At 29.9% G+C, this 25633-nt stretch overlaps 1 protein-coding gene across 7 annotated transcripts in view; it reads right to left on the bottom strand.

The window, feature by feature from the left end:
* The window catches only part of LOC129990271 (uncharacterized), a 171463-nt gene that overhangs the window by 99102 nt on the left and 46728 nt on the right, over positions 1-25633 (bottom strand). For all 7 annotated transcript variants that reach the window (XM_056098143.1, XM_056098141.1, XM_056098145.1 and 4 more), the window contains one exon: positions 15-2650. In XM_056098143.1, coding sequence (XP_055954118.1) covers positions 15-2610 — 2596 coding nt within the window. In that variant the 5' untranslated portion in view covers positions 2611-2650. The remainder of the gene's footprint in view (positions 1-14; positions 2651-25633) is intronic.

Genomic DNA, 25633 nt, shown 5'->3' with positions numbered 1-25633 from the left:
TAAGCACCACTTACTTAAAACATCAAAATAGCTCAAATCCACATCTTGCAGGTTGAGATGCTGGGAGTTACATGAGTACCTCCAAAGATACTCTGCAACGTCATGATGACTCATTTCTGAGGATACTATATTATTAGGAGGAGGTCGCTTACAAAAATCTTGTTCTATCTTGCTGATTTGTTTATTGATCAAGGCTAAGGTAGATTTGTCGTAATCATCCGAAGAACGCTTTCGACTTTCCGACCATCCACCTTCAGAGGCCTCGTCCTCGCTACTTTCTGGTTCACTACTATGTCCACTGGATAGCCCGTCTTCTAACACCGGCATGCTGCTCATCAGCCTTCCACCAGAGTTCATACTACCTTCCAAAGATACAACACTTTCCACGTCATTACTATCACAGTCAGTTGTTTCAGGAGACAGGGTAAAGTTTCGAGTGTGATCCACTTGTTCACCCACTTCTGTTTCTCCAAGATCTTCAGTCCCTGGATAAGTACTGATGGACTCTAAGTCTTGATCAACCATCTCGACTTGCAAAGTATGTTGGTGCACACTTTCGTGAAGTAACATAAGTTCCTGTTCATTAGGCAAAAAGATATTCGATGCCGAATTTGCTGTTGCGCAGGTTGAATCTTTTAGAATAGTTGGAGGTGGAGGAGGAGGGGGTGGTGGAGGAGCATTATCAAGAGATGGCGACACACATTCAGTTGTAGGAATAGAAACTTTGGCAACGTGAGGCACGTCACCGTTCACTAATTTTACTACTTCGTTTCGTTTAGGACTGTCCTGGTTTTCACCCCCTGATGACTGAGCAAGACGACGCCCTACATAGGAACTACCAGTATTGACACGATAAAGTCTGTAATCTAATTCACTAAAGTCAGAATCTTGGGAACTGGCAACTACTTTATTAGGAGTATCAGCACTGTCGCTCTGACAATGATTATTTGAAGTAGAAAATTCTTTAAGGATGTTTTTCACATCAGAATCATGACTGTTGCACTCTGAGGGTTCATCAGAATTTTTACACTGATTATTTTTCCGTACATCACTACTCACAGATTTATTCCCAGCTATAACCTTCAGTAATTCTTCGCAAGTCGAAGGATGAGTATTTTCAATGTTCGCCTCAGTATTAAACTCCGAAGCTACGCGGTGAGGATACCCAGGTCGCGGACCATAGCGTCGAGGCGAACCTTCATATTCCGCAATAGGAACATTGCCAATAAGACGAGCAATTCCCTGTTTCACAGGAGAAGTGGGTTCAGAGTCCGTATCCATTTCTTCTTCCTGACTTAAATTAGTTATACTATCTATGCGTTCTTGCAGTCCTTCCACATTCCACAGACCACCATAAGGGGACATAGGAGAACTAACATCCAGAGAACCGATGTGAGGTTTATGACGGAAAGACTGGTCCTTGTCACTATTAGGCGATTCTAAAATTTCTCCAGGATACATCGAATAATCAGATTCACAAACAGATGTTTTAACGTGAAGTCCATTGCGGTTGCTATTATTACCGTAAGAATTATTACTGCTACCATTCTCAACTTTTCTTTGGTCTATCAACTCACCAATATCGTCATAAACTACCTCTGCATTGTTCACAGGAGCTTCATACACTAAATGTCCTGAGTGTTGTTTAGAGTCCGTTGACGTTAAGTCTTGTAGGCCACGAACAGAAGAACTTTTTCTTAGGCACAAACGACCATTCATATTAGGTAAATGCTCGGGACTTTTCTCCTCTGCTATGTAAGTCGACTCAGTTCGATATTTTGCACACGTATGAAGTTTATCGACGGAACCCGAACACATGTTGTACATGTACCGTCGCAGTTTATCGTCATACATAACGTCCGCACTAAACCGTTTGAAGTCTTGTGATTTAGAGGTGTTAATGCTATTACATCCCACCTGGTTATGATCATGAGACACTCTCTGGTGGTGAAACGTCACTTCATCACTGTGCCGTTTTTTTGAAGGCTTGCTTCGACTTTTAGAAAATATTTCCCTACCTCCAGCAATTTCAATACGACTCTCACGAAGGCAGAAACCAGGGTCCATGTGATATCCTACATCTAGTTCAGGATCATAAACAACATCTTCATTGAAATCACGTCTGTCACAGGTAATGGAAGAAGTGGAATTGCTGCGAACCTCTTCCTTATTGTTGGCGGAGGAGGTGTTTGTGCACAGCAAACCATTGTCGTAATCACAGTAATCATAGGCGCTTATAACCGAGTGGTCTTCAGTCACTTCGGCTGGAGGGGGTGGCGGCAGAGACTGCTGCTGATCCCCTCCACAACAGGAAGACGTTTCACTCATGTCGGAACCAGGACGTCCCACTACTTCCTGATGTTCCTGACTATTGTGGGGTAGATAGTTGTCATTTGCTTTGTCCATAATACTGCTGCTCATAGTACTGTCACTGCTCGCAGTTGACAGTTTTCTATGGTCCTTGAGATTATTGTTGATAGTAACGTTGTTTTGATTGAAATCACTGGTGGAGACAGCGCTGCGTGGCCGACACCTCGGGAATAGCTTGTTAATTTCTTCATTGTCGCTACTGGCTTCTTCCGACAGATGTTGGTCCATAACTTTAGCCATGGCGAAGACATCACAAAAAGGGAATTACAGCATCAGTGACCTAAAAACAGAAAAGAAATATTTGAGTTCCAATAAATTGTGGAAATGGACAGAAAGAATCAAAAGCATTAAGCCTCGTCCTCCTTAATAATACAGACAAATATTTCTATGATCAAAATCAGTTGTAATTAAAGAAATCATAACAATTACAAAAATTGTGTAATTATAAAAATTGCTTATATGACTCAGAATTTCAATAACAAAAATAAATTTTAATATACATGATTTATTAATACATATATAAATCGATAGCATCAGAAACACGCGAAATATATAGTCTATTTGATAAAACATTACAAACACATAAGGAAATGCAAAAAACTAATAAATAAAAATAAAACAATAAACATAAATTTGATAGGAATTTAATAATTAATTTCGGAACATTAATTAATTAAATTATTCATCCAACGTAATTCATTTTATAATTTAGAGAGCTTGTTTTCAAGGAATTTAATCAAATTATATTCTTTTCCCAAAACTATTAGTTTGATTACACAAATATGTTACAAAAAAAATACTATTAAAATAAAAATTTAAAAAATCATAAATATTACAAAAAAAAAGTCAAAAATATGCTTTTTCATATATAAAATGCATCCAAAATCCATTATTTTTTATATTTTAACTTTAATTCCTTATACAAAGGCCTTAAATTAATATTATGTCTATAAAAGGAAAGGTTTTAACGCCAAGCCAGAATACTGTGTACCCAGAATCTTGAAAATTCCACAAAATTTTATATATTTTTCTTATTTAATCATAAGATAATTAAGGAACTTCTCACAAGCTAAGACAGTTCAGTAAAACTGTTTTGATAACATTAATCAAAAAATAAAAGAAGTTTAACAATAATCTTATAATGTTAATAACGGTTGTACCCGTAGAGCCGCCAACCTTTATCTCTTTTCTAAACCTGAAAGAAGGTTTAAAACATACAAGCATTTTTACATCATACATATTTCGATATTTTATTATCAATCCTTTAGGATGTTTTAGGGTTGGACCCCTAATTAATGACACCTGATATCCACGCTATTTAATGATTACCCAATTACTATTCTAAAGCTTTGGGAAATACATTTTTAATCTCGCCCTTTGGCTCATATATGTAAGGATAATTTGGAGTTTCATTCAACAGTATGCAATATAAAATAGGCTCATGGAAAAAGAGTGAAGTTTCGAGGTTGATGCTGGCAACTTTGAATGATTGCCTTTCAGATTTATTAAACGTTATTAGGAAAGCAAAATGAATTACAAATTAAAAGAAATCACTTGAAATTGAAGATTAAGAGGGATATCACTTAAGATATAAGGTAAAAAAAATTATTACATGTGCCACTGCAGGTTAACGCTAAAAAAATTAGTAAGAAAACATGTTAGGTGTCAATTGGGCGGATTAAAAATTCAAAAGTGCCCCAATATGTGAAAAAACTAAATAAAACAATTTTTGAAGACAACGCTTACGATAAATTTTACTGCACAAGCATTTAAAAAGTGTTTATTCTACATAATAAAAGCAAAAACAAAAATTCCGAAGCTTGCAACTTAATTTTAATATTAGCAAAATTGCGCGAGTGATAAATATGATCTAAACAGTGAAAAAGTTTTAAAATTTGTAAAAAAAAATGACTTGTTATAAATTACGCTTATATTAACTGTACAAAACCTTAACTTTAATTAATATTGAAAATAATTCTGAAAAGGAAAATGTGATAATAGAATTATCGTCATTAAAAATGATTTTCATTTTTTTTTTTTTTTAAATGGAGTAAAACAGGATATATTCTGAAATAATAGTGAAAAACACTTGCAAACTTTTTAATAGTGTAGCTAATCCTTAATCCAGGCCAAATTTCATTCGAATGAAGGGGGCAAGAATTGTAAAAAATTCATACGAACAAAGAAAAATTCTTTTTTTTTATACATAGATGTTAGAAATAGAAAGTAAATAAAACTCTAAAAATCACGCTATAGACCAGGAATAGAACTGCAACTAAATGCAATGCAACTAATGGCTATTTATAAAATAATATGTGGTATAGATTGTTTGTTGAATATATAAGGAATTAAATCAAGGACGAAGAAGTAATCAAATTTTTTGAGTTATCTTTCCTTCCCTGAACTTATCTTCCTTCCATTCTGAATACACATATAAATTTAAAGATACATAGCAATGTAAATCCTTTTTAATGTATTGCCGGATTTTCAGTCGAAATAAAAATTCTATGACCTAAATGATGATTAATTTTCAAAAGAAAAAAATTGTTAATAAGTGTTAAATTTAAAATCAAGACAAGAGTCAACATAGCAATTCGTTTTCCAAGCCTAGTTTGCCTAGTTTCGTTTCCTAGGCTAGTTTGCCGAATACGTAGGTTAAATTCAATTTCTATTATATCTTTTATTTGTTTACTAACAGCCATAGTTCAAAATTTCGTAATAAATAAATTTTCCGCTTAAAAGAAAAACCGAATACTTCGTCTTTAATCGTTTTTAAAGCAAACAAGCAGCAGCAGTAAAGCAAACAAGCAAAGTTTTCAATGAAAACTAATTACATATAAAAATTTTGCTTTGCGTTTAGAAAATATATTTCTTTTAAAGAGAAATGCAAAAAGAACGCGCCATTAAACAAATCACCAATTCTGAGTTGAAATTAAAGGGAAACATTTGAAAAACATTTTTTTTTTCAAAATTTGAAAGAATGTACACAAGATTTTACATAAATTTTGTATTTATTTATATACAGGAATTAAATATAAGACTTGAGACAAAATAGTAAAAGGAATTTATGAACACCATATGTTGTTTAGACGATACATCGAAACTGATTATTTATCATATTAAAACTATGCACTTTCTTTCTTTCAATTACAGAATACATAAAATTATATAAATATAACAAAAGAAAATAGAAAAATAATTTCCACTTATTTCAAAATATAATCCACAAAATTTAATTTTCAATAAACATCTTTATCCAAAATTCAGCAAAATTCTTAAAATAATCCATTATTATAATTCCCTACATCAATATTAGATACTGTTTTTCGAAATTGGCTGCGATAATGTCAATCTAAATAGACTTATAAAAAAAATCGCACAGCTAAATAACTTCGGCACCGCACGCACAGCGTAAATAGAATAGAGAGATCGATCATAAATTGTCTGTAAAACTTGTTTCTTTACTAACAGCTGCCTGACGCTGTGAAGCTTACAATACAACTCACTTTACTGAGTCACCGCAGTATAGTAGAAGTGCATAGACAGCAGTAGTACTTTCATAATTTCATAATTATTTCATAGAATTTTCATATACAAAACAGTTTTTATTTTAATTTTAAAAATAGTGTTCACAACCTTACACTAATTTCTAATTTCAAATAAATAAGATTAAATTAATGCACATTTCAAATAAAATTAAATGCATGTTATACTGCCGAGGCTGTATTAATTATAGCAGAAAAATTTATTAAATGTATTAAAACAAGAATCTTTATGAAATAAAATATAGTAATCTGGAAAATTGGATGGTTCGAAAACCATTGATAAGGGAATTCTGCGGATAATCCGCAAAACGACCGAAAAAGGCATAATTCAACATGAAAATGCAAGAATGTTGTAATTGTAAAAGATTGTACATAACAATTAAGGCTTAATAAACAATAAATTTCTGTACTTGCAAATTCGATTGTTTATTTAATTTATTTATGCAAAATTCGATTGTTTTGTGAGTGGTATTGTTAAAGCACCTTATTTATTTGCGATGAAGTTTTCATAGCATTTGACAACTGTAAATAATTCGATCGACGATAATCGAGAATTTATTACATTATGATTTAGAATAAAATACTAAAAGGTTAGCTCTTTAGATTTTAAAAGCATACATTCAAAAGGTATTTTCACACTGCTTGCGTTTTAAAAGAAGAAAAAGTACGTGGAAATGAATAATAATATAATTTGCCTTTTTACTTTACTTTCCGTCGGGGAAGCATAGTGATCTATTCTATATTTAAACGGTATTAATACTTTAAAAAACGAAATTTTGCAATTTATCTAACTCTGTAAAACTGCTAACCTAAATTCTGCAAAACTCGCATTATTTTATAATATGATGCTGATCAGCCGAATATTCGTACTGTTGATTTTATTTACACTTAACTGAATGTAACTTTAGAAGAATATTGGTATTATTAATATGACAATTATCGTTAAGCTTTAAATAAAAATTATCATCAGCAAGTAATAAAAACACAATGATGATAAAATAAATTCATTCATCACCTTCTGTATTAAGTCCAAAATTCAACAAAATGCTGAATCAGTGGTTAATGAACATAACAGCAATTTCAAATCGGCCTGTACTAAAATCCTGATCTTTTCACAGGCAAATAATTCGACATTGAAAAAAAAATATTGATATGTGATTTATATTTAAAAAATGATAACAAAAAAGTACGCAAGATAAATATTCTAATATTAAAGACAACGTTTTGAAGTCAAATGTAATAAAATACTAGACATATATTTATAAGCATATAAGCATTTAAGGTCAAGAATGCACTTATAACCAAATAATAAGCCAAAAGAAAGAAAATTCCTTTTCTTTATAAGCACTTTACAAAGAGAAAAATATTGTTAATTTTAATCAAATTTCAAAAACAAAAATTAATTATTATTCAAAGACGTATAATATAATTACTAAACAAACACTATATTAATGTGTTTAAAGATTTTATTTTAAGTTTCCCAATTTAAATTTAGCTAGGATTATATAGCTTCCAAATGAAATAATTCGATTCTAACAACAACCACTTATTTTAATAAATTGCTTTTGATCATGCTTATATTTTATACGCAAGAAATTAATATACCGAATAAATTCTCACTAATCAAATATTTAAACAGATAAAAAAAATGAGCACACAATTTTAAATAAATAGAAATTCAATCAATATCATTAATTAAATTATCATTATATACTGTAATAAAATATTATTTCTTAAGTATCAAGGAAATATAAATATGCAACAAAATGGTACAATTATTATCATTAATACATTAAAGTTAATTCTACGTGAATTAATTAATTAATTATATTAAAATATAATGTATAGAACATAGAGACATAATTTCATTAATTAAATGGATAGATATTAATTTTGCAAGTCAAATTATTTCAAATTATTTTCAATGTTAAAAAAAAAAAAAAAATCAGTCACGAATTATGTACTATTACATATTAGAAGCTGCTGTTTCTTATTTTCTGTATATTCTATTCTATTCTATTCTTTTAAATAAAATTAATTGGATTCGTATCAAATTAATATTAATAGTAATCCGAAATATTCTCTGTTTAATTAGTTTAAAAATTAAAAATTATTTTTTAAATTATATACACATATAATATCACAACTGCCTTGGTTCTGCTTTATTCTTTTTCAAGTGAACGCTAAATGAATTGTTTCATTGTGTGGCAGTTTCTTGATAATATGTTACCATTTTTAATACATTATCCATTATTCTCTATATTTCGCTATACAGACATACAAAAAGACAGAGACGGAGAATAAACAATGGTTAGCAAATTACATTTTATGAGCGAGGAGAAGCGAGAGGAAAAATTGCAAATTGCAATAAATGTAGGTATTTTAATTTTAATTAATTAAATACCGCGATTCATTCAATTAAGAAAATTACACTTTGAAATTAGAATTACACTAAAAAGAAATGCAGCAACATATTTAATAAAAAAAAGAATGATACTTTATTGTTATATGTTATTTGAAAGTATACAAGGGAGAAGATATATATGCACATGATAACTAAAAATTATACTTATAGAGCTGTAATGTCGATGTAAATAAACAATTTACTTAAATAACCATTAAAATAACCTTCAATTTAAAAGTTAATCTTAATTAGCAAAGAATTAATAAGTAAATAATTGGTTTCAATAAAGACAAAAATTTTAACATTAATTTACTTTTATTTACATGCATTTGATTATGCTTCGTCGGAATTATAACCAAATTAGTTCCATGATCATTTGTAAAAACTCTGATAATAAAATAAAAAGATAAGAATATTTAAGAATTCTCTTATGTATCGTATAAACTATAATTAAACTCCAAGGGGGAAAAATGCCATGCACATTCAAGATGCCAATTTATTACAATAGCCCATTGAAGAATTCTCACTTTCCGATTAGCACTGAAAAGGATAATGGGCAGAGATAGTAGGTTAGAAAGACTTGCACATTCAATTACACAATAAACAAACAAATTAAATTTTTAAAAAGTTAAAAAAATGCATGTTTATACATTTTTATTTACAAGCATAATGGTCATTTTCATAGCAAAATAAAGGAAAGTAACTGTAATTGGAGTCAGAATTTTGATTTGAAATGAATTACATTTATTGTAATTGATTTATCGATTAAAGCATACAAAAAGAATATAAATGAATACAGATCAGCAATTAAGAGCTGGCAGCCATTTTATTGATGTCCGATACAAATTTATTCTATCCTTAGAAATTGCGCTTAAATGAACGATTTGATATCTAAACCAAACTAAAATTCCTTGCAGAATATACTATTTACATAGTAATAATTTTAGAGAAGAAAACATTAGAAATTTTTTCTGTAATGTTTAGCAATTTGCCATAAAACTTTGCTTGGAGGTTTGCTCCTGATTTCACAAATGCATTCATATAGTAAATATTTAGTTATTTTTTAATACCCCGGTTACATTTAATTCAAAATTAACTATCATACTCGATTTTTTCTGAATATCAGGAATATTAAAATTACGTGTAAAATAAAATAAAAATGATAGATATAGAGAAATATTTAAATCTAATACCTTTAGAAAAATTAAAAACTGCCATTTTATTGAGAAATAAAATGCTCATTAAAAATAATGCTACCAAAAAACACGTTTTAAATATTTTAATACTTTAAAATTTATTTCATGTTTGCTCAGAAAAGAAAGTGTGCAACGGAATATATGGGGAGGAAATTGCAATAACGAAATGATTTTCAAAAAATGGTGTTTACGAGTCGTTCCTATACTTCATCTTGTAATCAGATAATTATTGGTTCATTCTTTAAATCAGTTAACTGTTTTCAATTACAGCAATCGCCTTTTATCAAGGCATTTCATTAGTTGCAAGAACAAAGGAATATTCATTCCTTCTGCTCCGCGGTACGCCTATAAAAATATATTTTCAGAGGCTCGCAAAACAAATTGATCTTTTGTAAGGTGAATATTAAGATCTGGAAACTTTTGTTTTGGCTACAAAAAGAATGACCAGAAGTCTTGTCCATACGCCAAATCGGCTGATACAACTGATAGAAAGATATTAATCCTGTCGACTGTAGTGTTAGTGTTATTTTTAGTGTCCGAACTAAAATGGATTTATATGATGCACCATTTTAATCTTTTTAGTAGTCTGCCTAGAAAAAAAATTTAAAAACAATGTTGCAATTACTGATCTCTGCCCACTGAATACGTTCTAAATTAATGCCTTAAATACATTAAAATAAAAATTATATATTTTAATGTTTATCATTCATTTTAGATGATTAAATAAAAGAACCATTTCTTTTTAACAAACTTCGTGAATTTTATTTAATTCAGAACATATTATAAATTGCCTTCAGACACTAATTTTATGTGAATTTTAATATAAATTTATATACTGATAAGCATGACTCGTAGCTTTATTTCTAAAAGCAGAGATATTGTAAGTTTATTAATAAAAGTAAACAACTCAAAAAAAAAAATTGTTAGAAAACTTTATTGAAGTAATTATAACTTTATTCTTTGTAATCTTTACTTCTGATGCATAACTTCTGGCGTACATGTGAAAAGAAATTTGGACGAGGAAATTTTGACTAGTAATTCAAAAGGGTGTTTTCAATGAACAACGACTAGGAGATTTTTTTGCCAAAAAATTAAAGAACACTAATGAATAAAGATTTGCTTCTAGTAAAGACCGCAATTTAATAACAAGTAATTATATAACAAACAATCTAAAAAATTATTTCAACTTTAATTACAATTTTTAATCTATTCACCAGAATCATCGGATGCAAAATCTGAATCTCAAATACCATCTATAGGAGGAAGGAGGGGTATCGCCCCCCCCCCTCTCTCTCTCTCTCTTTTCCTTCTTATCCAACGGATGAATTTTTTTAATGAGAAATTTTGTCCATCTCTCATAATTTAAAGAAGATGGAATTGTCAGTGATTATAGTACAAGGTAAAATTTTATTGAGAAGCTCCCTGCCCTTGAAAAAGAATGTAAAAAGAATTGCATTTTATATTATATATATATATATATATATATATATATATATATATATATATATATATATATATAGAGAGAGAGAGAGAGAGAGAGAGAGAGAGAGAGAGAGAGAGCAATATTCTTTAAATGTGCAAAGTAAATAAACAGGTAAAAGTATAATTTCTTGTGAAAAGTTATCAACTAAAATCTAAAGAAAGTTATTCATTGATTAACCCTTTAAAGGGCCATTTTTTTCTAGTCATATTATGTTTAAATATTTTTAGGCTTGAAATTAGAATAAGAAAAGGGATTCATTTAGCTTATTAGATAAATTTAATTTGATTGATTAATTCATTTGCTTAATTAATAATTAAGTAACAAATCAAGACACATCATTTTGTCTGAGATAAAGCATCTAAGTTTCTGACTTACTAAAAAAATTTGTCAGAACTTATGCCAACCTACATAATTTCATACAAAGATTGATAAATTTGGTGAGAAGCATACTTCCCACGGCCCTAGAAAGGGTTAATTGGTAAGGTAACGAGATACGTTCAATAAAATTGGCCTTGTTATATAGATGTATAGTTTAACGCAGTTTCGGCTTAAACCTCTATTTTTCACAGAAGAATCTTTCTATTTAGTTCCTCATTCATGAAATTATCCATGAACCAGATATAAATATTTCGGACTCGGAAATATTATTTATAATTTTTCTCGTTCTATTATGATGATAACTTGGCATTTTTACTAAATTGTGTAATCCCACACATTCTATTTAGTCTTCCTATCCTCCAATTCGTTTCTACCTCCATTATGTATACTTTAAGCTGTATTTCTCTGGCGCAAAATTTAAATTATTCTTTTCAAATATGGAACTAATAAATGGGTTCTTTTATTTCGCTTATGTATACGACATCATTCATTGCATACAGAAATAGTACGATTTTATCATGCCCTTTCATATAATAATTCCCTAATGCAGCAGAACACGCAGGTGGCGGGCATCTATCTCCATCTTAGAGGTCTTTATACTGCAGACAAGCTAAGAGGACGAACGTATCACTCACCGAGATGTCGGCGAGATGATCCCATCAGCCCCTACGTTATTACTCGTCCCCCCATCGAACTGAGGGATGAAGCTCCCGTGAGTCACTTTACCAGATTAGGAAGGGGGGTGGGCGGCAGGAAGAATCGCAGACTCCAATTCCGTGACTCACTTCCCTTAAGAGCAGGGTCGATTTTTACAAGGCTATCGAAAAGAGGTCGAGCAAAGGGTCTTCTCCAAACAGAAACGAGATCGAAATAAAATTAAACAGGGGATATAAGAGAGATTGAAAACGGAAATAAAGGCGAGCATGGAGAGAGTAGTAAACACTTCCAATCAAATTAAAATTTAGCGGCGACTTAATGAACTGCTCGATAAGGAAAAAATAAAAGAGGCGGAGGCCTTAATGGAATTTCAAATTATATTATGGATTCGAAAAGTTTGCTGAACTCCGTATCTAATGAGTCGCACGCGTTGCTTCTTCACTTATTATTTACGGCTTTTTTTTAGTATTACTTTTTTATATTATTGCTGTTTATGATATTTTTTATATTGAATTTGAAACTATATATTAATGTCTTTGAATTCAGAAAAGATATATCATTTGTAATGGTAAGTCACAAGAATCAGGAATTACAAAAACGGTACGTCACATCAATATGTATAACAGAGAAGAAGAAAAATTTGGTCATTCATATTCCTCAAAGTTAATCTAGAAGAACTCTATAAACCGTTCGAACTATTTTATAAGATTTGCATTGCAATTGTATCTCCTTGTGTTCTTAACAATCTGAAATTCCTTTAAGTCAGGTTACTGGATCGAAAATTTAATAATCCCGTGTCGCTTGATCACATTTTTTTTTCTTTATATAAGTAGGCAAATTCTCTTATAAAATCTCATTAAACCATTAATTTTAAATATCAAATCAACTTTTTGATTAAAAACATTCTTTTTCAAACCTTTAATGTTTGTGAGTATGAAACGTAAAATTTTTAAACTGAATGTTTCTAATTTAGAATGACTTCAATACTCAACTTTCAATTAATCTAAAATTAATCTTCAACAGTAGAAATTTTTTCTTCGAGGATTCCATTTTCCCCCCTCTTTTTCTTTCTAACTCAAAACTTTATGTTTCTCTTTTCTCATATCTTCATTCTAATTAAAAACGAAGTACAAAATTAGCTAATAGAACTTAACATAAATTTCAAAGTTTTACTATTGAATATAACCATACTCACCAGTGAATTTAATCAGATTACCAAAATATTGGCACATTTTGGTTATCATTTTATAAAAAAACATCGGAACTATCATTTTATATAAAGTGATAAAAATAAAAATGAATACGAATACTTAAACATAAAAATGAATAAACATGGAATAGAATGGAGATATGAATTTTATCTACAAAGAATTTTTATTCCTAAATAATAATAGAATTGTAAAAAATAAGAAACATTATCCGCATAAAACGGCGATTTTCTTTAAATATTTAATTGTCCATCTTCAACAAAAAAAATTTTAATTATCTATCTACAATTTAATAAACTATGATATAAAATTACATAAATAATAATTTAAAAAACAAGTTTCTAAATAAAAACTCTTATTTAAGAATTAAATTTAAATTTCAAATAACAGATTTATAACTTACATTAAAGAGCTTCATAAACTTTATACTTTTTCAGAATTCTTTAATGAATAAACGTTGATGATTCTCCATAGATAAGCAAAAACAGTGGAGACAAATTTCGAAAACTGCGAATTAAAACATTTAAAACAGATGGTTACAAACAGACTATTGATCCTCTTCTGTGACAAAGAATTTTAAGCTCTCTATATTCAGGTCAATATTCACCAAGTACATGCGACATAATGCTGACCTATTTAAACAAAGTCTGACCTTGACATATGAGCTCACTTTCCTTCAACCAATTGAAGCTAACAATGCGGGTCTATTATGAATAAGTTACAAAAATTTCGTGCATATAAAATTTAATAAACAGTAAAAGTAGAACTAAAATAAGTCTTAGGACGGGGATTTTCCCCCCTTTTTTCCACCTTCGAATATTTTGTAAAATACTTTTCTCCAATGATTAAAATCTTATAAATAGCGATTGGAAACATTTTAGTCTTTATAATTCAAAAATAGGCCTTACATATTGAAGTTAATATTTGGAAAATGAAGTCTTCAATCCTGACATTGCTATTTCTTTTCAACAGATTAAAACAAAACAAAAAAATGTTTTTGTTCATATAGTGAAATAAACATCACTACAGCTTATCAATTATTAAATAAAAGGAATTTCAAACAGACAGAGAAAAATCAATATGCCTGCTTGGTCAATTTCTAATGGAAAATTGAGAGGCTTTCTATTATAAATCATATTTTTTAACGTTTAACTTCTTAAGTAAATCTGGCAAACGCTCACAAAGCCCTGTAACTTTATCAAACTCTAGATTAAGAAATTGTGCTATTTTATTCAAATCGGCATTTTTTTAAATAACTCAGATTATTGAACTAACCCAATTGCAGAGAGGAAATCATACAGAAAGGTGAAAATCGAAAAACTGCAATGATGTCAATTCATGCACACATGATGCAATTAGAATGCACTACACTTTGAAAACTATTCTGTAAATGACAGGAGGAAAATAAAATATTGTGCAGTTAGATTCAAATGCCATACGCAATTACTTTTGTAATACGACCGCGACGTACCATTGGTCGCTTTCAACAACAAAGACAACCTATCGGTGTTATTTGAGTGCATAGAATTATAAGTATCACAAAATTTCACTTTTTTTTTTCTTTTAGATATACACATTTCATTATTGATTTGTATAAGATATCGAATTCATTATATCAAATAATATTAAAAAGAACATTAGAATCTACGCTTCAATTCAGTGCGACAGAAAAATCTAACAAATTAATTAAATACTAAATTAAGGCATTGTTTAAAAAAAAGCACAGACAAAAATTAAAACTTTAAATTATTTTAATTAAAAAATTAACATAGCATTAAATGCAATAATATTTAAATGGCCTGCACAGCTATATATACGCACAGACCATTAAAATATTAGCGGGTTTATTGTTATCAGCAAAGACTTAAAGATAGTGGCTAGCAACGGAAAAACAAAATTCGAAAATCTGCAACTACGCGAACAGCTCCCTAAGCACAGCTGCTTCTTAAGAGGATTTAATTTCCATCGCGGCATACGTAGACTTATCAGTATTCTACAAACAAACGTGTTACATGATGCAATTTTAATTTAGCGCACACTGTTATCAAGCACTTAAGTTTTAAAAGGCAGGTAGTAATTACTGGTCTCCTAGTCCAACAACAGATTTTAGAAAGTCTGCTACATTTATTTAAAATACGGCTAGGTTGTACAAAGCTGTAACTTTGCCTGGTTTCTCAAACAGTTTCATCCTCAAACAAGAATTTACAGTTTGACATCTTTATCTCGAAAATTGATTTGGAAATTAACAATTTTCTAAATAAAAAATAATAATAATAATAAAAGATTTATGTATAAATTTATGTGTCAATAAAATTAAAAATTATGGTCCAAAAGAAAAAGAAAAAGCAGTACAGAATAAAAAGCAACGAATAGATTTTGATGCAGGATAAATTTTGAAGGTATAAAAATTATTTAAAACAAAATATATCATTTTACCTTTACTAAATTGTGTGCTATTAACAAATTCTAAAACCATGCTAAAGATCACAGACGTTTGAGATCTATGAGAAGAGATACAAGATTTGCTGAAAATAATTAGTGTGAAAATCTAGATTTACCTCATATTAATCCATTGTGAACTGTTATTTTAAACTACAGAAGTTCAACAAAGACCCAGTTTTTTTTTTCTTTTGAACAAATTAAGAAATAAAATTTAAAACTAATTTTTCACAATATAAAAGTAAATTAATAATTTTTAATTTAAATTCTTCAAATATATTTTTTATATATTAGTGTGCATGCGTTTGATTAGGTTTTTATTCATTTTATATCGGCAATAATTCAGTAAATAAAAAAAAAACCCATTTTTCAAAAATTAATCTTGAATGTCTTTTTATAATTATATTTCAAAAAATATTATCCATACATGAGCGCATATTTTCCCCTTAATCTCTTTTTGGGTAGAATTAAAAATAGAAAAGAACTAAACATGGTTCAACAACCTTTAAAAGAAGAAATTCATCATTTAAAGCATACATAATTTCAAATCCATCCAAGAGTTTCATTAGATTCCCAATCATTGCCATATTACTACAATACACTAGACATTAAAAGAGAAATAAAAGCAATCCATTGCAATATCCTGTTGCAATTTTTTGGAAGAGAACTAGAATAATTCTCTGTGACGTTTTTGTAAGATTTTCTAAAATCTGCATATATCGATAAGGACGACATGCCACTGTCAATTCAATATCTTATCAAGAAAAAGTATGATATTTTTTAGATATATCTTTTGCGCAGAGGTGCTCTCATACAATCTGAAAGTATTGGATTTAAACCTATCTGGAAAAAACGTGGCTACGAAAGCTACTTGCTTTCATCTCCATCATGTGCCTCCAGCTTTGCCAGATGTGATAGCAAATAGGAGTTGAAATGCACTCTAAAATCTTATTTTAGTGCTCAGATACATTAGTTTGAGCTCCCATCAAAGTGTATTCATGCAAGAAGATATGACAAGGTGTATTTTAAGTCCCACATCTATTAACTAGAATCAAAAACTCCAAATATTATGCATCTATTTAAAAGAGGATGATATAAAAGCATACATTTAAAATATTATTTAAATAATCTGCATTTCGGATGAACTCAAAACCTGAAATATTTAAAAAAGGGTTTAGGAATGTTAAATGGCAAATCAAGAACTACTTAATTAGGCTTTATTATCGTAATGAAGCAACATAACATAACGTAATATAAAGCCATCCTGTGCCCCGTGCCTACAACACTGAGTTATCTGTCAGTTGAATTACCACAAAATGGAAGGAAAAGAAGAGGAAAAAAGATGGAAACGACAAACCCTCCAGGGATCTCTACAGAGAATCCCATCGGTGTCAAATCCTGCATGGTTATGTTTAAGGTTTTGGCGAAGTAATAATTAAATGATGGTAACAAGAATACTTTAAAAAAAATTATAACAATGGATTGAATTTACAGAGAAATGTTGATGTTTACAGACGTAACCTCTTTACATTTTGAGGTCGTTAGCTGTGGGTAAGCTATATAGAGATTACTAATTGAAAAGAGGGGGAAAAAAGAAGAAAAAATTGATAAATAGCAATGTAAACATCCCTATATGCTGGCAAAATCAACCGCGCATATTGTCCGATATCATATATAATTGAGATTACTATCAAATTCAAATGACCCCATAATAAATGAGAAATGGCAATACGATCAAATCAATAAACAGCAATAAGCCATTTCTTTTCACAAAACAGTATGGATACCGATTAATTGATTTGGGATAAGTAAAACTATCGATACACAGACAAGCATTCGGAATACTTCAAGCATACACTTATTACGACGTTCCAGTTATATCTGGAGAAGTGCTACTTGAAGCGGAATTCATTTACCCTAGTTTCTAAATATATTTTGAGTCTAATCGAAAACTTTCGCCCATCACTCGCAACATAATCAGAGAAGCGGGTAATGAATATTTGGAGAATAAAGCCTTTATAATAAAAAAGAGCAGAAAAATCTATGGATGGCACTGGTGGGTGACGAAATCGACCATGACGAAACAGCCCAGCTGCGCACCAAGTGTACAAGAGAAACGCATTAAAACCGAAGTCTGCTCCACACGCTTCCTTCGCCATTCTTTCAGTGACTTAGTGGGTAAATAACTACACAAGAGTGCTCCAGAACAGCGACAGGGGGGAAACGCAGTATTCCTCCCCCTTTCTCCAAGTCGATAGAATGCGCTGTTAAGAAAAGAAACAAACTAAGGGGTGGAGAGGGGAAGAAAAAAAAAACGGTATAACTTAGAGAAAACAAAACATATATATATATATATATATATATATATATATATATATATATATATATATATATATATATATATATATATCCCACATTTCTGGAGTACGAAAATTTCAGCAAAAGAAAAATGACAATTGTGTGAGCAAGGAGAAACAATTCTGCAAAAGGCATGCGGTAAAAATTTGTTTTCTACATAGGAAGAATGGACTTAATAAAATAAAGAAAACTGAAGTTTCAGATATCTCGAAAGGGAAAAAAAGAGGGGGGGCTTAATTCTGTAAGCAGCATTAAAACATAAATATTTTTGACTTTTACTTTAAAAAGTGTAGTTTAATCATTTCATTAAATTATTTGAAATCATTTCAAATTTCTAATGTTACTCGCAAAATGAAGGCAATTACTTACACATACCCCTCTGTCTTCATTTCGATTCTGCATTATAATAAATTAAAGATGAAAAAAATTTTATTTGATGAAAAATCATTTATTTTATTGTGTGGGATGAGAATTAATGATTGCTTAAAAGCGAGAAATTTATGAGTGATTAAATTACACCTTCAATCAAATGTACTCAAAAGTTTTATTCAACACAAATCATTAGTAAATTTCTCGTTCTATTATTTTCTAAATTTATTATTATTATTATTTATTTGTATTCAGTTACTGCCATGTTAAAAACTAACAGGGTATATTTTTATTTTCTTGTATTTCAAATTTAATAAGAAATATAATAATCTTTTTCGCCTGAACTCAGTTTGTTGACAAGCATTAGCATCTGTGCTTCCGAACAGTTTCTTACACATGGTATTTGTATTTACAAAAACGGAGACGAAATTTTCCTTCTTTGGCTTTTTGTAGTCGGTTGTAAGATGCTTTTGCATAGATGGTATTCGTGATGCATTTGTCAAAAGCTGATTGTTTGAGCCTTTCCTGATTAGGATTTTTTGGTTTACTCTTTATTCTGTCTCAAGTAATTGCAATATGTTTGTTTCGGAGCGTCAATTACTGTAATAAATCACTTGAATTGTTAGAAGTAAAATTTTAAAGCTAATTAGCTCCGTAATTTTTTTTCTTCTGAATTTTGTATTTTATCTAATAATATGGTTAATTTTGGCTTGGGTTGGTACACTTTTGAATTTAATAGCTGATAAATACAAACTTTTCTTTTAGGGGGAAAAAGAGAGAAAATGAATAAGAGTGATGAAGTACTGACTTTTCTGAAAACTGTAGAAATATTGAGAAAGAAATAAGGGAGCGATGATTAAAAATAATAACTTTCAAACTGCAGATGATCATCTGCAATTTTAGAAACGTTTATAAAATTATACATTTTTAGGAACATTTAACTCATTAAAATAATATAAATTCTTTCTTATTTAACATTTTATCATCTGTTCCTTTCTGTTTATGATATCCTTACTCATTTAGTCGGTACACCGTATAATTTGAAACAGCATTACGGAATACAAATGTAAAATCTCACAAAAAGCTGCATAGCATTAAGGTTAATATCAATGAAGAGATTGTTTTTCACATTTTTAAATGCATTTAAAATTACTAATTTCTTGTTCATTAGTAATTGATGAAGAAATTATTAAAAAACGGAGGGGGACAGCATATCACAGAGAAAGATCAAACAATGCTATGTTTGTGAACAGAAAATTAAGGTAATAGAGGTATGAAGAAAAAAAGTTTGGAAAAGAAAGTTTCTTCTCATTCAAACATTTTTAAATTTTAAATTTTTTTTGGGTAGAGGGAATCCCATAGGCTGAAGGCTTGAGTCTTCTCACCGATTAACCTCTTTTTTACCATTTCCATTACATTTAATCATTTGACAATTATTACAAAAACGTTATAATTCATTACCCAGCCAATTTTTAGTTGGATGGATCTTTTTGTTTAATAAGAACTATGGGGAGAAAGAGAGAATATAGTATTTTTCAAAAATTTCGAATACTGGATTTTAATAAATTACTTTCAAAATCCAATTTTGTAATTACATCTTTATCCATACGCCTGCGAGTATGTAACTCAAAAGAAGAACAGGCTACAAATATAATATGATCACATAATAAGTAAGCAATCAAATGATGAATGGCATTTAATTATACATGTAACATTTAAAATATTACAATACTATTCCTGAAAGTACCATAGGATGAAGGCCTTCGTAACTAATTTGAAGCAAAATTGAATTTTGCATGTCCCAAATTAAGTATTTATTTGTTAGAGAGACGATTCAAACCACCGACCCTTTGACTCAGAATCAAAAGTTCTAATTACATTGTTCAGGATCTCATTCCAGATCCTGGATAATGTAATTGAAGATCACATTATCCAAGGCCAATATACAATTTCGCAACGCAGAAGACAATACTGGATGGTCCGAATTAGAGCCTCGCAATTTAGACCACTGTATATTAAAAACTAGATATCACTAAAAGGAAAAATCTCACGAGTACGCACTTCGGAGTGACGGAAAAAAAATCATGAAAGGGGAAAAAAACTACTTTATTTGCGCTTTTGTTCAATAACTTATATTTGCTTGCCTCGCAGCAGTATTCGTTTCCACTATACGTGATTTAAGCTAAGCAGGAGGTTTTAGATAGTTATAATCTTCTAAGGCTATTAATTCGGCAGTCTACTTCAAATTTAATCGAGCTATGATAGACTGAATAGTTTTTAAAAAATCAAATGTCAATTTAATAGAAAGACCTCTGTAATTCAAGAAAAGAAAAGCTTATTTTCTACATTTGTTCTACCATTCTACATTTGCAGATTCAAATGCACTTTTTTCCCCCCACTACTAGTTTAAAAAAAAAAAAAAAAAAAAAAAAAAAAAAAGCAGATAAAATGGAAAGATTTGAACCATTAAAAAAACCACAGAAAACAAAATAAACAACAAATGTAAATCCGTACGGGGAATATTTAAATCAATATTTCAAAAGTATCTAAATCAACCACCTGGAAAATCCCAGTCGCTCCCATATTACAACTCATTAACCATGATGATCCTCAGTCTAAGAGAGTTTATTACCCTTTCTGGTAACACAACAGAGCTGATGATTAACTGGCAAAAGCATATCATTAATCAAAACAAAGAGCTAGTCTTAATACTCGTACAATAAAAAATCAAGTACCATTTATTTCTACAACGAAAAAAAAAAATCTAAATGAATAATCATAGTTCTCTTGTTAAAAGGAAGCAAATATTTTAATTTTTTTCTCTGTTCCAAGTAATCGATGTACCTTTCACCGTGTGTGCATTACAAACGGTATTACTCATTACAGGTTTAATACTACTATTCACAAATGCCAATAACATTTAATGCTGCTTTATTTATCACTTTACTAAGAAACTTGATAGTAAACTAGGTAATGTCGTTCAATATTCAAATCTTTTTTGTAACTTTCTAGTATACGAATAGTTAAAAAAAAATCGAACTGACATTCAAGACGATTCTCCGCGTTTCAGATTTTCCCGAATCTGAAAAACATATTTTTAGAATTATGTTTTGTCTGTCTGTGAATAAGATTACTCAATAACACTTTGAACTACACGAATGAAATTTGATAAATGTCTTCACTCCAAATTTTGAATGAAATCCATTCAGAGAACGTCTGTCTGTCTGAATAGAAGTTAATACAATAATTTAAAATGAAAAGAATTAAATAAATGAATAAACTTTGGGACACAGATTTAACATATAAAGCATAGATATGTATCAAATGTGGTAGCAAATCCGTCAAGGAGTTGACCATCCATCAGTCTGTTCTTTTGCATCCATATAAACACATAATTCAAAAACATAATAGTTCATTACATAGGTAAATGTAATTTGGCTCACTTTTAACACCTGAAGTATAAATTTTTATCAAATTTTGTGTCGCATTTGCCAAGAGATTGACCTTTGTCAATCTATATTTTGTCAAGCATGTAAATACGACAACTCAAAAACGCAATGATTTCTAACATGAAATTTGGTATGTGATATTGTGACTTCAATTGCAATTCTATGACGAGCTTCTGCTTTAATCGGTGGAAAAGTAGGCGTCCCCGATATATTTTCGTATTTCTGGTACTTGTATATTCATCGCATCAATCACTAAATATAGCCTCTTTCGTACTTATTGTCCGTGCGGCGTGTATTTATTAACCACATGTTATTTAAGCATGGGGTTAATAACATAAAAGTATATATATCAGAGAGAATGCGAGAAACTTTCGGGCAGGCCATATTAATGCATTTCCCCCCCACACACACACAGAGAGCTACATATAATTCTGACCTTGAAATGTAGAGGGTGGAGAAGAATTGCCTCCAGTAATTGCCGTATCCCGTACAGTAATTTAAAAAGTTCTTCACTGCTCCTGACCTTTATAACAATTTCTGACATTTCTTTTTCTTATGCACCTATAGATAAAATCTACAAGTCTGAGACCCTACAATTGTTCTAAGAAACATCAATAGCTGGATTTGCAAAAAGTTGAAATCTTGTTCTGGAAAATGCCAAATTTTTTAGTGCATATGGAAAAATGCAAGAAAATATGCCGCCATAGCTTGGCACTTCATCCTTCAAAAGGGAAGGCGCAGTTAGCTGCATTTCCTCTGTATTTTGCTTCATTTCTATTTGTTCTCTATTTAAAATGTTGACGTTTATTTTATATAAAAAAAAAATATTGCGCTTTATTCACAGGATGAAAGACTTTCCAGTTGTTACTCCCTATTTAAATGCATTCTTCATCACTCTTATCATTCATTAATTATTCAGATTACTCCTCCAGAGAAATTAATATATAATGAAGCATTCAAGTCTTAACAAGTATCGTAGCAAGTTAAACAGACATCAAATGCCGTTCTTTTAATGATGCCATAATGTTGAAAATTCAAAAATTGTGAATAGAAGAATTGCATGCTCATGAGAAAAAGAGGGGGGAAAAAAGCATTTTGGGGTTTAAAATTTCCAAACAATCTGAATCGAAGGAACGTGAAATTTATAATGGAACAATGCACACTAAATTAAATCGTGAAACATACATCCCACGCTGATGTGCGGTGGTAGTTTGAAAAAAGAAATGTTATAATAAATGTAACCTTTATTATTTGACATGACACCCCCAAACTCCCCCAGGTGTTTTCTAATTTAAATATTAATCAATAAATTCAATATCGACTGATTTTCTCTCAAAATAAATAAAAAGTTAAAATAAATAAATATTTAAATTAACTGAAGCCCCCTACAGAGAGAAGCATATAATTCTGACCTTGAAGTGTATGTGTGTGTATATTACTTTAAAATATTTACAACTGATTTGAATAAAATTTTGTTAAAGATAAAACTTTCTTAATGATACTAAATCCGAAATATTTTTATAATCTTGCTGATTCAAATGGAATTACCAAAATTAAATCGAAAATTATAGTGAAAAGAGATTTTGAATCCTCTTTGTTATACTCTTGTGTTAACAGGCGTTCCAGTTTACGGGGAAAATACTGGATTTTGAAAAAACTAAAAGCAGCGCCGAGTGAACGCATCATGTGAAAAAGTGTTCCCAATTGGACCTCTGTCAACACTTAGACCACCTCTGTCTGAAAATAGAGAAAGAGAAGTGAAGTGAAACAAGGGCGGTTGAATACACTGTTCAACGCCAGTCACTTGTGTTACTTCCTTATCTACTTGTTCTCAAAAGTTTCATTCATGAAGCGGCCATCCAAATACGATACATTCAGGTAAGCGGAAAAATTAGTTTGGAATATGAATTAAAGAACACTGACTAAAAAAAAATTAAATAATCACGCTACTTTAAAGATTAATTTAATTTAATCCGCCTTGTTCACCACTGTAGGGGAGCTTTTGAAAAATATTTATCGGAATGCTAAAAATCATACTCATAAAAATCTTAAGAAAAGCGCTTCTAACAAAATGAAGAGCTTTATATTATTATGTGTGATTTTGAAACAGTGATTAATTCAAGACTATCAACTCATCCATCAGAAAAACAGGAGAATCTTCATGCTGTTGCACAATCATGTTTTTAAAGGAAATAAAAGTGGAGTTTCAGATGTAGACAAAAGCTGATTCTCTAAAACTTAATAAAGGATCTGTTTATCGTCAAAGGATACGGCATGAATTAAGAATACGTTTCAGAATAGACTACTTTAGTTAATGAAGAATTTTTCGCCGTCTAAGAGGATGAAAACCATGGAGGGTGACATCGTTCAAATCGGCAATACTCACTCCAAAAAGATCATAAGTCCACTTGTAAAAAACTGCTTCAGATAAAGATAGTAGAGTACGAGCAGCGAAAGTACGGATGGGAAGTGATTCTACAAATAATTCAGCGATTATATTCACGCGAATTGAGTTGAAATGAAAGAGTAGTAACAAAAAAAAAGGAATTCCAAAGAGAAAATAGCTTTATCATCTGTGATAGAAACTCAAAAATTGAAAGTGAGTTGGGATTTTTTTAACTTCGAAAAATGTAACTAGAAGCTGCTTTTCGCAAATCTAGAGCAAGCGTGGTCAGTCAAAACTCGTAAATTTATCTAGGATTGGAAAAAAATTAAAAACCAATTACATTCAAACAGACATAAGAACTCTGGCTAATGTTTGATTCTTTAATTAGGACATTAGATTTCTTGTAATGAAAATGTGGGTTATTCTGAAATTTTTTAAAATATTTTTTAATAACTATAGATTTATTTTTATTAAGTAGCAACTGATGTTATATTTGGTATGGAGTGAGTAAAAATATTGGTGACAGAACGATTTCGCCACTTTCAATAAACATCATGCGTGTTACAGTGGCCTTCTCTTCTTTTAGCGAAAATATAATTTCATTCATTCTGATTTTCATCAGCGCTCCAGGTTTCAAGAAATTGAAATAAATCTTTCAATTCACATGTTTCTTGAAAAACTATAACTTTTAGCTCTAAAAATGTCTTAAGGCAAATAATAATAAGAAGAAGCTAAAAATAGCGGGATTTTTTTTTTTTATCGAATTGTTATTATCACATATTTTTTCAAATTCTATTTTAAATTTTTATTCTTTTTTTTTATTTTAAATTTTATATGAAAATTTTTGATAATATGCTTTTTTTTAAAAAAATGAAAGACATACATAAAAAAAAAGAAAATTTAAAATTTTGTCAAAAAAAATTTGTAAACCAAGTCTTAGTTAAAAAAAGAAAAACATTAATAAGATTAAATATTTTACAAAATGTAAACAATTTCTTTACTGAACTTCTTTCTTAAATCCGTCATGCTTTAAAGAAAATTATTCTCGGGTTGGTCGCATTTCACAATAGAGCCAAACAACCTTATTCTTTTTTGAAAAAGTGCAAATAAACTTTGGAGGAGCAGTTTAGGTAAAACAAACAGTGTTGGTTCACACATCATTTCAAAATGCAAATGAAGTGAAGCGAGACGAGTCTAGTAGAGAGAATAATAACTCTCTTGGGCTTTTAAAGGAGTAAGAAATATTAAAACTTTTATTACATTTGCTAAAGTAATTAAAACTGCTTATTTGCTTCGGTATCATCATGATCATAAGAAACTAATTTATGCAAAAACACTATTAAAAAATAAATTGGATATTTTAATAAAATTAATTAATTACACAAAATGTA

The sequence above is a fragment of the Argiope bruennichi genome, chromosome 2 (assembly GCF_947563725.1).
Source record: "Argiope bruennichi chromosome 2, qqArgBrue1.1, whole genome shotgun sequence".
NCBI lineage: Eukaryota > Metazoa > Arthropoda > Arachnida > Araneae > Araneidae > Argiope > Argiope bruennichi.
This window is presented reverse-complemented; position numbering and strand designations above follow the sequence as displayed.